The sequence below is a fragment of the Mytilus edulis genome, chromosome 7 (assembly GCF_963676685.1).
Source record: "Mytilus edulis chromosome 7, xbMytEdul2.2, whole genome shotgun sequence".
In the NCBI taxonomy this organism is placed as follows: domain Eukaryota; kingdom Metazoa; phylum Mollusca; class Bivalvia; order Mytilida; family Mytilidae; genus Mytilus; species Mytilus edulis.
This window is the reverse complement of record NC_092350.1, coordinates 40,561,827-40,579,391: the sequence shown is the minus strand read 5'-3', so window position 1 is coordinate 40,579,391 and position 17,565 is coordinate 40,561,827. Positions and strand designations below refer to the sequence as shown.

General features: G+C 30.6%; 1 protein-coding gene across 3 annotated transcripts in view; it reads left to right on the top strand.

Annotated features, from left to right (window-relative positions):
• LOC139481475 (ligand of Numb protein X 2-like) overlaps positions 1 to 17,565 on the top strand; it is a 64,336-nt gene that overhangs the window by 25,489 nt on the left and 21,282 nt on the right. For all 3 annotated transcript variants that reach the window (XM_071264838.1, XM_071264839.1, XM_071264840.1), the window contains one exon: positions 6,525 to 6,617. In XM_071264838.1, the coding sequence (XP_071120939.1) occupies positions 6,525 to 6,617 (93 nt within the window). The remainder of the gene's footprint in view (positions 1 to 6,524; positions 6,618 to 17,565) is intronic.

Sequence of the window (17,565 nt, the reverse complement as noted above, 5' to 3'; positions counted from 1 at the left end):
CAGAACAACAACAAAACCACAGATTTAACATTAATGCCCAAGGCCATGAAATGAGAAAAAATGTTATGTTTTGATTAAGAAAAGCTTGTTTTTCTATTAGTTTTATTTGTAGTATAGTTTTTGAATTATTTTCAATTAGAGAATGAGTATATTATTTGCCTAAAATACTTAGCAAATACTTACAGCTTTTGCAAGCCTCCAGCTCTAAATTTTATAGACTAACCTTACACTGGTTCCTTATTATATTAGATTTTTATGAAACTTATATCATAGGCGTAAATCAGCAATGTCAGAAAAGTTCGAAAATCAGTTCCGGTCAATTATTTTTAAAAGAGTTATGCCCCTTGAAAAAATGAATCATATTGAGATTTGCATTCGTTGAAGTGCTCTCATATATAATGAACAATTCTTGCCAGAATTTTATGAAACTTATATATTATATCATAGGTTTATATCAGATATATGTGACAGTACTAGTGTTTGACATTTTTGAAAATAAGTTCTGATTCAATATTTTTAACCAGTTATGCCCCTTTGAAATATTAGTTATAATAGAAATCATTACAAAGACTTAACTCTTTATTCTTTATAAAAAAGAATTTAAAGAAAAGTCATTCATTCTTTGTGTCTGTAGAAAAAAAAAGAAGAAATTCAGTGACAAATGCCCGTGTTTGTACAGCTTGGGTTTCTACAGGGTATTAAACATCAGATAAAGAATTATTTCATCACTGTCAATGTGTATTTGTTACCAATTAATGTAGAATCCTTAATGTCAAGTGCAATAGCCACAAGGTGTACAAATTACCAATCAATTTCATGTAAATATTGCATCGTTTAATGTTTGATTAAGTTGGGCTGATTAAGTCTTTAACTACTAAGATGTCCACAAAAATAAACCACTACAAATTTAATCTTGATACAAATTGTTATTTTGATGGAATGAAGTTTGGATCTGTTACGAAAATAAACCAGCTAATATCGTCATGTACGATCTTGGTTTATCAAAACACAATTCTGATATTGACAATTATCAACTTATTTTTATCTCAATTAGACTGTCGTTGCTTATCAGAGAAAATTTGTTTTAGGTTATTTCAAGACACATTGAAATCTTTTTTGGTAACAGAATGTTTATTCGGTTTATCGTTGGTATGTTGGCTCAAAAGTAAACAAAAAATGTTTTTGGTTATCCCCAACCTTACTTGATGCTGTATGTATTTTGATTCCAATTTAAAACATTCCACTTGTGTTTTGTGATTTGGTTAATGAGAAAAAGAGGAAGGAATTGTAAGCAAAACTATTGGAACATATGCATAGTATTCTTAAACAAAAATATTCAACAATGGTCAACAAAATCATGATGGTTTCAGTAAAACTTTTGAAGAGAGAACTTAGATTTTACTGTTCAATAGCTTCCTTATAAGGCCAATTAAAATTAATTGATAGATTTTCATCCCCGCCCGCCCCTCTGAAATCTTCCCGCCCCGATTTTTTTTATTTTTGAAAAATATACGATTTCCGGATTTCGTTCATTTCCGTTACCGATAACCGTCGATAATTTCGTTTCATTTAAAACTTTCTGTTTTAAATTTCGGTTTTCGTGTTTCTTACTAAATGATTCAGTCGATATATTCTACTGATCTATGATGACAACATAATTTACCGAGAATAGAGATTGATTACGAGAAGGTCGTGAAATATTCGGGTTACGGGTAATACGCTGTGTTCAAGAACGCAAATCGCTGTATGTCAAAAATGTTTGTGAGTAAAACACCTTGGATTTTTCTTATTTATACAATGACTTTGTGTCAAGAAATTTGGACTGTGAATGAAACCCAAAAGCGTTAGAATCGAGGAACACATTGATACAAAAATCGTGACTGGAACAAAGAAATTGACACAAGCATGATCATTGAACTTGTTAGCTTGGTGACCGTATATATTGAGTTCAGAAAGTCGACAAACATACGCATTTCTAATTTAATAATTTATAGCAAGCCCTTAGATTTAGATCTATCCATGCCTTTCGTTTTTTGTAGACAAACAGCACACATCCTCTGTCCCAATACCCGCGATAGAGTCGTCTAACAACTTTATGTTCCACATTGTAATTATATTTGCATATTAAGGACCAACCAGTGGCGTAGCTAGTTCATTTTAACGTGTACGCTCGAACCTTGGCGAGGGGTCTGAGGTCCCCAAACTGATCCATGTCAAACAATTTCTGGTAGTGGATTAGATCTAGGGAGCGAGGCCCCTGGAAGCTAATGAGTTATCGAGAATGAATACCGTTCCTATCATTAAAAACTCATCAGTAGCAACATACTTTACAATCTAAATGGTTTATTTGTTATGTTAAATTATTCATTTTGTTAATTTGAAATATAATAGTCATTGGATTCAGAGATAATTTCAAAACCAGTAGCTTTTAAATATGTTTTAAAAGAGCTGTGAGGGTAAAGCAATTAACCAACAAAATAACCTTTCTATTTCCAAATTTCGTAAATGAACATTAAAGTTTCAGAGATGTTGGTCCAATATTAGATATCGTAAAGGGTTCTGTGAAATCCTGTTTTTTTTGTCAATGATTCCTCCTGCAAAAAGTGAATCCATTTATCAGTCCATTACAGGATTTTAAAAAAATCCAACATTTCCTTTAGATATTTTTTCTTGATCTGGAGTACTACTAGTTTTGGCCCAAGTTTCATGACAATTTAAGAAGATTGATGCATTGATAATTTATAAGAAGCCATAAATGATCGCTATGTCGCGCTTTGGTGTCATAAATACAAATGTATGTCACAGGCTCAACAAAACTGTAAACCACAAAACGATTCTAAGGAGATAAAGGATTGCTTAAAACAGAAGGGAAGGGAGTATAAAACTCAAAGTAGCTTTAGACTTGACAGAAAATGAACAAATAAATGATATGATACCATTTGACTGAAATTAAATTTCGTCAATTTTATCCACAATTACAAGCCAACGAAGAAAGAATTATAAAGCTGATGTGCTTCTAACAAGTTATTTTTATTTTCTTTAGATTAAAATATTTTTTTGACAAAATTCAAGTGTACGCCCGGGTGTTTTGACGTAAACGTAGCTACGCGCCTGCCAACCCTATTATTTCAACACTGTTTGAGTTTTAGTTTTATTCTGTACTTCATACATTCATACTTGTGTTGCATACCAATACATTTGTATCATTTTATTAGAACAACAACAAATTGCTCAGAACGCAAAATAAATTTGGTGCAAGTCATCCAACTGAAGAGAGCATTTCTCCACGTTTCTGCTTTTTACTATAAAATGGGTTTCTAAAGCGGCAATTACATGTAGAACAGTGGTTGCCAATCAGAGATATGTATTTACGAATTTGAAAAAGCAGCACCAGCATAATGGAGTATATGTGTCTCAATTGATACGTTGGTTTTGTTGAACGAGGAATGCTGCTTTCTCAAAAGTTGCTAAGACAGGTCTGACAGGGCTATGAATCAATCAAATTAAGGTCATCACTCGAGAAATTTTATTGTCGCCATCATGATATCTGATATTATTCATAAGTCGTAATAACCTTCCATCATTACTGAACTGAACAAAGAAATAACACGACGACCGGTGCCGTATACTTTGCAGGAAATGCTGACCATTCCGGAGCATCTGATTTCATTTCCAGTTTTTAGTGGAGTTCGTGTTGTTTCTTATTTATTATTTGTAACTGTTGATTTAAATGTCTTTTGGTTTTATGAGTTTTTGTTTACTCCTTGGTTTTGATTGTTATTGTCTTATACACTATACCTTATGCATGTACATGTATTTACATGATACAAGCTTATTATTACAATTGCATATGAATAACACGTGACAAGAAGGTTTCATATGAAATAGAATTTAAAAAATAAAATCCTCCCACCCGCCCCATTTTTTTCAAAAATTTGGATGAAAATCTACTAATTAATTTTAGTTGGCCTAAGTCAGTAGCAGCAATGTAGCAAGAAAATTATGAATGAAAACACTTGTATGTGACTTGCCATGAACAACTATGACCATGTTTGCTAACTAGGGTCCGAGCACAATCATCTTACCCTTTCTGAGTAACTGAGATCACCAAATTTTGCAGTTTTTTCTGTTTTTTCAGTAGTCATTTCTAGAATTTTTTGTTTGTGACTTTTTGTTGTTTTCTTTAACGCCATTTTATTGTTTGTTTTACTTCAACTGTTGATTGTCCCCTTGACATCTAACTGTTTTGATCATGCAGACAATGACAAAAATTCACATTAAAGATCATGTGATTGCCATCAGATCTTTAAATGTTGGAACCTATTTAGGATGATTACATTTACCAAATGATGATTAAGTCTAGCAGGCATTTGTTCTGAAGAATATGCATATCTTTTAAGTCCCTTCTGTATAGATGTTAGAAAACTAAATGTCCAAGAAGGCGTCATGTGAAGTCTATATGATCCCAAGCAGAAAATGACACCCATTCCATAACATGAAATAAACAAGTATTGGATCAAGTTATTTGTCCATGCAGAATTATAAAGGTGATTCAGTCGTCTTATAAATGGAAATCCTAATATTGTATATTCGTCTGTAATCGGCTGGAATAAAGGTTCTATTGATGGTTAAAAGGAAGTGATAAAATCCAGAAATTTGACTCGGAGATAAATTGACTGTAAGAGATTAATATCAATGTTTTTGTCTTCTAAGTGAACTTGTTTACATAAATTTTCTACTACAGTAAATACCAGACTATTACTTAACTTAGAATAGCTTCGTTTCCTTGTATATATATCTGTGAACTGATTTAAGGACTTTGTGACAAAATATAATTAACTTCAGCTATTACAAAGTTCATGATTTAAGATCTGTACGTAAATTTTGGGACTCAGAGCCCTCAATCTATATATATAGGACTTGAGTCTGTAGTTACTGTTTACACAGTCAGAATCCTGTTATTCATTGCTACCTAGTTGTTGTTGAATGTCATGAAAGTTTTCTTGTTTGAATTTTTTGTTTTCAGTGTATGTTTTTATTTACAGTTTGCTGTACAGTGTGGGTTTTTCTCATTGTTGAAGGCCATATATATAGTGTCCTATAGTTGTTTCCATCCTTCATCCTTTGATCTCTGGTTGATTGGTGTCCCGTTTGCAGTCACAACAGGTCTCTTTAATGTCTCATTATTAAATATGGAAAGTCTGTAATAATAATTGTCTTTTTCTAACAAGTCAGTATAAGGAATATAATTGTTATACGACTGCAAAAATAAAAAAAAATGGTCGTATATTGGTATGACGTTGGCGTCGTCTGCGTCCAAAGACTTTTAGTTTTCGCACTATAACTTTAGTATAAGTGAATAGAAATCTATGAAATTTAAACACAAGGTTTATGACCATAAAAGGAAGGTTGGGATTGATTTTGGAAGTTTTGGTCCCAACAGTTTGGGAATTAGGGGACAAAAAGGGCCCAAATAAGCATTTTCTTGGTTTTGGCACTATAACTTTAGTTTAAGTAAATAGAAATCTATGAAATTTTGACACCAGGTTTATGACCACTAAAGGAAGGTTGGGATTGATTTTGGGAGTATTGGAGTTTATCTAAACATGTACTTATAATTTTTATTATGGGCCCAGTTTTCAAGTTGGTCCAAATCGTGGTCCAAAATTAAACTTTGTTTGATTTCAAATTTTTTTTTATATATGAGGTTCTTTGATAATAATTATGCTTAATCTAACCATGTATTTAGATTTTTGATGTTTGGGCCCGGTTATCAGATTGGTCCACATTGAGGTCTAAAGGGTCCAAAATTGAACTAATATTTGATTTCATCAAAAATTGAATTCTTGAGGTTCTTTGATATGCTGAATCTAACCATGTATTTACATTTTGGATATTGGACCATAAGAGGTAATGTCCAATTTAAAATTTAATAAGTTTTTAAGTTTAAGTTCTTAGACCACATTCATTATGTGTCAGAAACCTGTGTTGTGTCAACTTATTGATTTAATCACAATCCAAATTCAGAGCTGTATCAAGCTTGAATGTTGTGTTCATACTTCCCCCAATGTTCAGGGTTCGAATGCTGCGGTCGTATAAAGCTGCGCCCTGTGGAGCATCTGGTTATACAATGCATATAATTGAGATCTCTTGACCATGTCAGTAGTTAGTGTTTGTCCAATTTTCCTAGTGACATATAAAATTTTGTTCTAGCAATTTATTTAGTTTCAGTGATGAAATTGAACCCAAGTTCTGGAATTACTGTGACTTAGTTTTATTATTCTTTTCTAGATAATATTTATTTTTAGATATTAATTATGTAACAAACTGGCTGAGACCTATAGTATTAAATCTGAGACTAGAAATGGGAAATGTGTGAAAGATACAAAAACAAAACCTAACAAAGAGCATAAAAAATTGTCTGTATTTATAATAAAACTGCTCTTTCTTCATGTTCTTTTAATTCAATATTTGTTTCAGATAAATTGACATCTGTGACCTACTTTTGATGTTTCTATTTTCAGATTGTTAGATAAGTTATTAGTAGTGTGTCCTAATGTAGATTACTGTGAAGAAGTTTTACCCAGATCTGATTTAGAAGCTCATTTACTGCATAGGTATGTTAAAATTTAAGTTATTATTGTGATTCATTTCTGTTGGTATGTTAAAACTTAAGTAAGAATTGTGTTTCATTTTTGTTTCATATTTATATGTATGTTGGATTCATATCTATAGGTATGTTGAAACTTACAGTAATTAAGACTTAAGTTAGAAAGGATTTATATTTCCTTGAATGGTAATTTAAAACTAGGTTAGAGTAGTGACGTTTTCACTGCTTTAAATATACTTATGCTTTGACTTTATAGTAAAAAATCTGTCATAAATAAGCTAATGCTTTGGTAAGAATAATGATTCACTGTCATAGATAAGTGTAGACTTCAGTTATAATTGTGATCAACTGTCATAGATAAGTTTAGACTTCAGTTACAATTGTGACTTACTGTCATAGATAAGTTTAGACTTCAGTTACAATTGTGACTTACTGTCATAGATAAGTTTAGACTTCAGTTACAATTGTGATTCACTGTCATAGATAAGTTTATACTTCAGTTACAATTGTGATTCACTGTCATAGATAAGTTAGACTTCAGTTACAATTGTGATAAGTTTAGACTTCAGTTACAACTGTGATTTACTGTCATAGATAAGTTTAGACTTCAATTACAATTGTGACTTACTGTCATAGATAAGTTAAGACTTCAGTTACAATTGTGATTAACTGTCATAGATAAGTTAAGACTTCAGTTACAATTGGGATTCACTGTCATAGATAAGTTTAGACATCAGTTACAATTGGGATTAACTGTCATTGATAAGTTTAGACATGTACATCAGTTACAACTGTGATTCACTGTCATAGATAAGTTTAGACTTCAGTTACAACTGTGATTTACTGTCATAGATAAGTTTAGACTTCAGTTACAATTGTGACTTACTGTCATAGATAAGTTAAGACTTAAGTTACAATTGTGATTCACTGTCATAGATAAGTTTATACTTCAGTTACAATTGTGATTCACTGTCATAGATAAGTTTAGACTTCAGTTACAATTGTGATTAACTGTCATAGATAAGTTTAGACTTCTGAGTTACAACTGTGATTTACTGTCATAGATAAGTTTAGACTTCAGTTACAACTGTGATTTACTATCATAGATAAGTTTAGACTTCAATTACAATTGTGACTTACTGTCATAGATAAGTTAAGACTTCAGTTACAATTGTGATTAACTGTCATAGATAAGTTAAGACTTCAGTTACAATTGGGATTCACTGTCATAGATAAGTTAAGACTCAGTTACAATTGTGACTTACTGTCATAGATAAGTTAAGACTTCAGTTACAATTGTGATTCACTGTCATAGATAAGTTTATACTTCAGTTACAATTGTGATTCACTGTCATAGATAAGTTAAGATTTCAGTTACAATTGTGATTAACTGTCATAGATAAGTTAAGACTTCTGAGTTACAACTGTTATTTACTGTCATAGATAAGTTAAGACTTCAGTTACAACTGTGATTTACTGTCATAGATAAGTTTAGACTTCAATTACAATTGTGACTTACTGTCATAGATAAGTTAAGACTTCAGTTACAATTGTGATTTACTGTCATAGATAAGTTAAGACTTCCGGAACAATTATGATTCACTGTCATAGATAAGTTTATACTTCAGTTACAATTGTGATTCACTGTCATAGATAAGTTTAGACTTCAGTTACAATTGTGATTAACTGTCATAGATAAGTTTAGACTTCTGAGTTACAACTGTTATTTACTGTCATAGATAAGTTAAGACTTCAGTTACAATTGGGATTCACTGTCATAGATAAGTTAAGATTTCAGTTACAATTGTGATTCACTGTCATAGATAAGTTTAGAATTCAGTTACAATTGTGATTTACTGTCAAAGATAAGTTAAGACTTCCGGAACAATTGTGATTCACTGTCATAGATAAGTTAAGACTCCAGTTATGATTGTGATCCACTGTCATAAATAAGTTAAAACTTAAAATCAAAATTGAGAATGTTTTTACCTTCAAAGATAGGTTATAGTTAAAAGACCATATTTTGATTGAATGAAATATGGAATACATGTGCAGCTTGCATTTTTGGGGAAAGTTAGAATAATAATTATATTAACAAATACAATGGCCATATTTCGCATATGAGCTATGATTTCACTCAGTTATTGGTTTCATAGTAGTGTCTGTCAGTGCCTGGTGTAGGATAGATTTTACAGAAATTTTAAACTTTCCAGTCATGTTATCCCTCATAAATATTTAAATATTTGTGAAATAAGACAAACGATATTATAATAACTGTATTCTGAAGAAGAATAATAGAATTATGTTCAGTAACCTGTAAGTCTTTATGTCTTTACTCAGACATCAATTTACATACATTATATTGAAGATTACCATATTAAAGATAAAGACAACCTATTAGCTATGCTATGTCAGATTCTGGCTAATTTGATAAACATTTTACAGAACCACAATATTTAGCATAGTGTCTGAAAAATTATCCATACAATTTTATACTTGATAAAATGGAATCATTTAACAGATAGCGGAGTGCTTCCTCTTATAAATGTCAATTGTTTAATGTATCTAAGAGATGAAGTCTCAGTAAATATGGAAATATTTCCGATTTATTTAAAACCTGTCAATTTCACAGTTGCTTAGAATAATTTAGAGTTAAGAAGTCATTAAATGTAGTAAAAAAAGTACAAGTTCCTTTGCTTTTGTTAAAAGCATTTAAGAAAAGTAGATGGAGTGAAAAAATGAAATACAGAATTTGATTAGCAGTAGACATTGACGTGTAACTGTCATGTCCTGAACGGTCTGAAATTTGAAATAAGTTTCTGTTACACAGACAATTCAATTATTAGCGGATGTTTTTGAAATTGTTATTTTTCTTCGTTATATCAGTGCATTATGAACCGCACCACAAATTGAGCTGAGTTTACTAAGGGTTAAAAAAGGAATCATTTACCTTTATAGACATGACTCAGTACCATTGACTTAGTCAGTTTAGGAAGAACTAAGACTTAAATGCAAAATGGAAGTATCTGCATGCATATTTTTTTATTAACTTTACATGTAACTTGTTTTAGCAAAAACAAAAGAAATATAGGAAGCTTGAGCTTTAAACAATTAAGGTGGTACCTAACACTACAGGGATATAACTCTGTAAAATCAGCTAACCGTTTTAATTACGTTGTGTTGTTAAGGGAATATTAAGCTTCTCGATGATCAAAATTAGTGTTTGTCAAACTGCTATATAACCAGTGTAATTTTTCTGATAAATTGGTTGGTTCAAATATTTTGAATTTTTTATATTTTTGTCAAAGGGTCAAAGAAAATACTTTTTCAAAATTTTATGAAAATTAAATGAGCCAAATTAATTTTAGTGAAGGTGTTGGGTACCACCTTAAAAGCCAAGTTTAAATTTAGGCTGAATATTCAGAAAAGATACTACTGTAAGGTGGATTCATTTATTTTCGTGGTTACCAATTTTTGTGGGTTGACGAAAACTTGCATTTTGGTGGATATTCAATTTCGTTGTTTTTGAAAAGTCTGCATTTAATCATACAACACAATTACAATTCATTGAACATTTAGATTCGTGGTTTCCATGTACCAACGAAATCCACGAAAATTGGTATCCAACTAATAATAATGAATCCACAGTATTTGGATAGGAATTAAATGTGTGGTTTAATAGGTCGTAGGTCGATCCTATTTATTCCCTATGATGTCTTGTTGAAATAATCATTGCATTGTGAAATGTTCTCCAAAACATCAAACCTATCCATTTAAAGAAATAGATAAAAGTTAAGTAGAAAGGAATTTCTTGAAAAAAAGTCATTTAACTGTTTTAAGTGAAATCAATTTGCTGTTTCCAATTTCAGTCATAATGCTATTTTTGTATTGACATCCCCTACCTATAAACAAGCTAAATGGTTTAACACTCTTCGGGGAAATGTTAGTATTGTACTTGTGATGGATTCACATCTGAAACTTTGTTCCAGTAGAGTAGTAAAAAGCTTGTGGTATAAAACTCTCGACTCAAAAGGTCTGTCAGCTTTCTCTTAACTGTACAAAACTCATACATTAAGACATAAAGTCCGGACATAAAACCACAATTTATGTTGTTTAATGAAAAGCTTTGTGATAGATTTTATTATTTATCAATAAAATTTTCAAATGAAATCTGTTCTTTAATCAATACCATATTTTATTAAAATGACTGTATGACATGTATAAACTGTTTTCTATATTAAATATCAGAAATTGAATATTCATGCCAGATTCATTCGAAAGGAGAAATGCCTGTCAAATTATAATCTTGAAAATTTGTAATAAGCTTTTAATATTTCTTTCATTACATTTCAAAAATATGAAGAATTAAAATTTCACAATATAAGTAGCAATCAAGTCAAACATTTTACATTTTGGAAATTTTTAAAACTTATATGCAAATGAAGTCTTCACTTTTATAGATCCAACCTGACAAGGCTGATGTGGAAATACTTCTAATGAAAAAAAATAAGTGTTCTTTTTAGTTCATTTCACTAAAATGTTGGTAAAGATATCTTGTTTTATCTATTTAGATGCAACTTTCTGTTTTTTCTGCTCAAACCCTAATTGGTTCTAAACTTTTTGAATTAAGGCACAGAAAAAACACATCTTTATGCTTTAAGTTACATTTAAATGAACATAAAAAGATGAGTCAAAAATTATGTAACCAGAAATCCTGAAGTTGAAAAAAACTTTTGAAATAATTCTTAAAAGGATAGAATTACAATAAAATGAATTAGTTGCATTGCTTTTTGTAATTCAAATAGCATAAATACCATTAGATGAATTAAAATTACAGTATTAAAGCATTATATCTGAGATGGAAAATCATTTATGCATGCCAATTGAAAAGCTATTAAGTATTATTATCAGAAATTTAAATTATTGTTTATGATGTAAAATCTATGAATTATTTGAAAATAAAAAATGTTCAATGCATTTTGAAGCAGTCTTTAAATAATTTTGTGTTGAATTTCAAATAAGCAAGAAAAAATAAGGAAACATATGACTCATTAAAGGTCTGTTTTCCAGAAAATATTTTTGGGGCAAATTGGTGTGCTTTTAATTTTCTGAAGCTTCTTTACAATAATCTCACTTTCCTTAAGGATACGGATTTCATTATCTTACCAGTAAAAAAAAAAAAGTAATAAGCAAAAGTTCTTTTTCACAGGTAAAACTGGACATCATGTTTCTTTTATCTTTAGAAGTTATTATTACTGAGCATAACAGTCTTAATAAAATGTTATAATATATGGGCGTATACTACATGTAGTTGAGCTGCATTGAGTTTCTTGAGCTTGAAGCCTCTAGTAACACATCAACTGTTTGATCAAGCTCTCATGTATATCCTTTGCTCAGACTGTTCCCAGTGTTTCTTAAAGAATAAGTCCATGGTGTATTATAACGCCCAGACAATGTAACCAATTTGAAATTTAAATAAGAACATAAATGTCATGATGTATAAGTCATGTTAGTTCTGATGGACAAAATGTTGGATTTTCACATGAATAATTGGAAGTTGCATGTAATAATTGGAACTATAAATTTGTGCTTTAGATTGGAGTTAATGAATTCAGATAGGTAGAAAATGTGATTCAGAATGAAGAAATTAGACTTCATCAATTCAAATAGGTGGAAAAAGTGGTTAGAATTCAATATAAATCACCATTTTGATGTGTTGATTATTACACAGTGGCGCCATGGAAGTTCATATGGTGTGATGATTTAATGGCAGCAACTCAAAACATTTATACAGAGTACAGAAAGTTCTCTTATACTGTATGAATATCTTAAATCATCAATTGAAGTTCTCATGTGCCCTCTCAGGTGAACTGTGACTTAGACTTAAATCTGGGAGCTGCAAGATCAAAGATGTAGGTGTTTTATGGCCTTTTTATTACAAATTTTCTGAACTCTTGGTTTTTTTAAATCGACATTGCACGCTTAAACACTTTTGTAACTGTTAAATATTGGAATTTAAGCTCTAGATGACTTTCTTATTGTGTTTTGGGGTTTCTGTATATCACTTTATACTCAATTTCTACGGTTTTATTTATAAACTTATCTTTAACAGGTTCTTTTTTATGTCCCACGTATGATAGTAGAGGGGCATACTGTTTTCTATTCTGTGGGTTGTGTCGTTAGTCTGTTCGTCTGTCTGTCTGTCTGTCTCCCTTCAGGTTAATTTTTTTAATCACAGTAGTTTTTGATGAAGTTGAAGTCCAATCAACTTGAAAATAAGTATACATGTACCCTATGATATGACCCTTTTAAGTTAAATGCCAAATTAGATTTTTGACCCCAATATCACAGTCCACTAACATAGTAAATGATAGTTTGAGTGGATCATCTGTGTACTAGGGACACATTCTTGTTTTATAGTAAATTATAGTCCAAGTGGGGCATCAATGTACTTTTCGGAATATGTCTTTGAGTATCTGTAACACACAATCAATTTCTGCAAAACAGTCAACACTGAGTTCACAGAGCAATCAATAATCAATCTATCAAAACAGTCAGCAAACTTATATGGCATCCATAAAAGTAAAAATTAATTCATACCAATTATATAACAGGAAAAATAAAAGAAACTGAAGAAGGCCAACGGCTGAAACATCTTAAATAATGGTTTATTACTACACTAATATTATATAACAGTTGTTAGTTTTCCTACCAAAGGTCATGGTTTCTTTGGTCACCAATAAAAACTTTTTACCACACAATGATCAATAGTTGTGGTGTTAAACACCAATCAATAATAATATCTCAGCTGAGCTTCTTTCATTTCATGATTCTTCAAATAAGGAGTCAACATATTTTCGTTCGCCTGACTTAGGAAATTTAATTAATTTTCTCTGTCTTATTTACATTCAATATCTCTTGTACTTTAAGATGGTAGTGACGTAGTTAACATGAATGTTACTAAAGCTTATAATGTTATTAGACAATTCTTAGCTTGTTTAAACTGTGGATATTGGCTCCTATGTCCAAACCATGTACGAGGTATTTATAAATTGTTAATTTTGTTCTTTGAAAGCCCAGATGTGGTTTCTAACTGAACTGAATTACATAATAACTCACAACTAAGCTCTTCCAAAGCTCAGTAGATATTTCTGCAGAAGAAATCAATCTGATAGCAAATTCCTTAGTTAACATATACAATCAGGGAGGTTTTTGAAGCTAAGAATTAATTGCTGCATGTTATATATATATATATTGATGCAAGATGAAATGGTATTTAATTTCTAGTTATTTCTACAATTGTTTGCAACATTTTAACTTTCCTAAGATATCCTAACTGTGAGAAAAATTAGTCAAATCAATGTAAATATTTAATAGGACTTTTGAGTCCAAAAAAAAACATATTTTTATGCCCCATTTATGGGCATTATGTTTTCTGGTCTGTGCATCCATCCGTCCATCCGTCCGTCTGTCCCACTCCAGGTTAAAGTTTTTGGTCAAGGTAGTTTTTGATGAAGTTGAAGTCCAATCAACTTCAAACTTAGTACACATGTTACCTATGATATGATCTTTCTGATTTTAATGCCAAATTAGAGATTTTCCCCCTTTTCAAGGGTCCACTGAAAAAGATAGTGTGGATGGGGCATCTGTGTACTAGGGACACATTCTTGGTAAATTTTACATCCCTTTAGTCTTTGGTGGATTGTTTCCATATTTCGTTATTTTTATTTTGTGTCAGTTGGCACAAACGTGTAACATTCTCTTGGCTGGTGTGCCAAGATATTTATTTGAACAGCAATATCAGATCATAGACAGATCAGCACTGTACATAGAGGAAGCTGTATGATCAAGATGATAACTGCTGGCTTTTTGCCTTGGAATTCCAAAAAAAGTTAATGTATTGTCTGTTTGTTTGTAAAAAAATCAAAAGTGTCTGATATAATCTTTAACATGTTGAGATTGACGTCATACACGACTCTTTTGAACATTGTTTTTTTGTGAAATTATAATTATTATATCTATAGCTACCAAGCCCTTTAACAAAAAGTTATTTTGTCAACATTTGATTCTTTGTAAAAAATATCATGTTAATTATCTTTTTCTGAGACAGAACTAAAAATAAGGCTCTTTTTGTAGAATTTGAGGTTTTAATTAAATGCAAGAATTTTGCAATGCTATGCTTTCACAAATTTTTAGGGCAAAATTTAGATGGATCATTTTACTGATATCTGATGACTTATGTCTTGTGGACATCTAGGCAAGGTTATAAATGACTCAACTATGTGCATTTATAATCTGTTAAGTTTCTGGACAGTGATGTTTGTCAGGAGAAATCATCAGAATGGCATTAAAACTGCATGATTTTAGCTTAAATTCAACTCTATGATTCATCAGCTCTTAATAGAATATTGCCATCAAATCTCACCATGCTCTTGGAGAACAAGATTCTGCTGTAACTGTAAATGAAGAATAAGCTTTATCATATATACGTGTATATTCAATAGAATTATCATTTTAAAATTTAAGAATTCTAGTGACCAAAATTTAAGCTTTTTCAATAAATAAATTGCTGTCTCCTTTCAATACAATGACTCACAAGGTTAAGATATGATTGATCTTTGAATAGGCCAGGACTAGCTGTGACTTGTTAATGGAAACTGAATAAATGTCCTAAACTATTGAGTCAATGGTACTTAACATTATATAGTTAATTGACACTGCCAAGTTATATTGTTAGGATTATGGTAGATTTCTGAGACAATGTTGAAAATAATAGTTGATACCGTAAAATATTAGCCAGCTGATTGACCATATACAGAAATTGTGTCTAGCTAAATGGCTATTAGTCACAGTCTACTAAGTGCCTTGGAATGGGTTGTCAATTGATATTTTTTCCTTAAAAAGATGAAAATCAAATGTTTTAACGATAATGGTTTAGTATTCAAGATGTTAAAGAACTGAAAGAACCAACTGCCACACTATTTGGAAAAAATACCTTGAAAATTTGTCATTTTCTTTACTGGTCCTCAAAAAAGGGGTAGAATTTAGATTTTAAAGACTGAGCAATCAACAAACAACAAAACAACAATCTGGGAAAAAACAAACCATGGCCAAAACAAAATACCAATAGGACAAATAATAGTCCAGTAAATGCCACACATAACTGTTTGATAATGCAAATGACTGCAAAAACAAAGAGAATGAAGCTTAATTAACCTATTAACATAAATTGAAGTTTAATTTTCAATTTAAGATAATGTGTCTCTGGAGTTACCATACTTAAATAATTTGAAAATTTAAAATACAGATTTGATTTACCGGTACCACTAATATACCATCTTTTAAAGCATCAATTATAGAAATCCAGGAAATTTGATTGAAATTTCTGTATAATTTTACTTTTAAAGTAGCAAAAAATTCCATGGGGAAGAAATCTGAGTTAAGTGATTGGAAAAAAAGTTCAATTTCCGTTAATTATTTTTAGCTTTGTTTACCGTTACTCTGAAAAGTCAAGACATCATACTCTTAGAAATATCACTCTTATGTTGTTTAATACAATATTTTTTTAACCTCATGCATGAAATATTATACAGAAATGATTTAGCTCTGTAATTATTAAGCCCATACTGAGACATTGATGATAATCTCAGAAGGAGACTCAATTTTAAACCACTATTCTGTAGCTATTAGATTTTCAAAGTGAGGGACTTTGTAATCGTATTTGTTATACATCCTGTCTTAAGGGGGAAATCCAATTTTAAATGCTTCTTAAACATACATGAAAATAGAACCAATTTTATTAAGATGACCTTCAAATTTTCAAATGAATAAAAAAGATAATTGATGTCAATTGAAATTGTGATACGATACACATATGCTGGCTGGCATCATTTCTGTAGTAAACAAGAGCACTGATCTAATTTACTATACTATATAAGTTTTGCCTGGTACTTTCTGAAGTTCCCATTTTAATGTTTATTCACATGAAAAAAGAACCAATTCTGTTAAGGTGACCTTCAAAATTTCACATGAATAAAATACATAATTGATGTCAGAGGAATGTGTTACCATATAAATCCATTGACATTTCTTTTGAACATTTCTTATCGCTCAGGGTAAAATATTTATCATAAAGGGCCAACCGGTGGTAAAATCACAATAATTTCAAGCCCCCATGAATTATTTCTTAAATATTGCATACATACCAAAAGTTTGAAAACTGTTTAAAACATATATTGGATAGTTATGACCTCATTTAAATGTAGGGTTTATATGCACTAGTGCAATATGATATATTATTGCATGCCAATTCAAATTGCATTCTGTATGAAATATGTTGGAAAGCATCCACAAAACTAATTTGTTGAACATTTGTGATTGGCATATTTCAAGTCTTGTGTTTGCAATAACGTTTTTCATGTTATATAACGAGAATTTCTTGAAGCTGTTAAAATTGATTATAATTTATGGAATCTTTGATATATTTGACATTGTTTTGTAAGATGGTCTCCGTAAGGTATAGGTTTGAAGTATGTAACTTCTCTCTTGATATGTTAAATGTCTTTGTATTTGTTAATGTTTGTACTAATGTCATTCAAAATCTATAATGAAATTTTGAAAAAAAATTTACAACTATTAACCATGAGTCTCGCATGTTAATCTGATATGATAATCCTCATGAGAGCAATAATTCAAAGCATGAAGATGCTATGCTTATAAATTGACAGAACTGAAATTACAATTTCAAATTTCTATTGTGTGAAATGTAAACTGTCATTGTCTTTACCTAACTTGTGTTCATGATCTTATACTCTTATTTGAAGTGATTAACCCCATGGGACCTTTAAAAACTATTGTTTTGTACAAATTGAAAAAAGTACTGTATGCACTTGCTAATTTTGAAGACATGAACTGTGCTTGCATCATTTGACGACAAGACAAATTAGTGCTACACT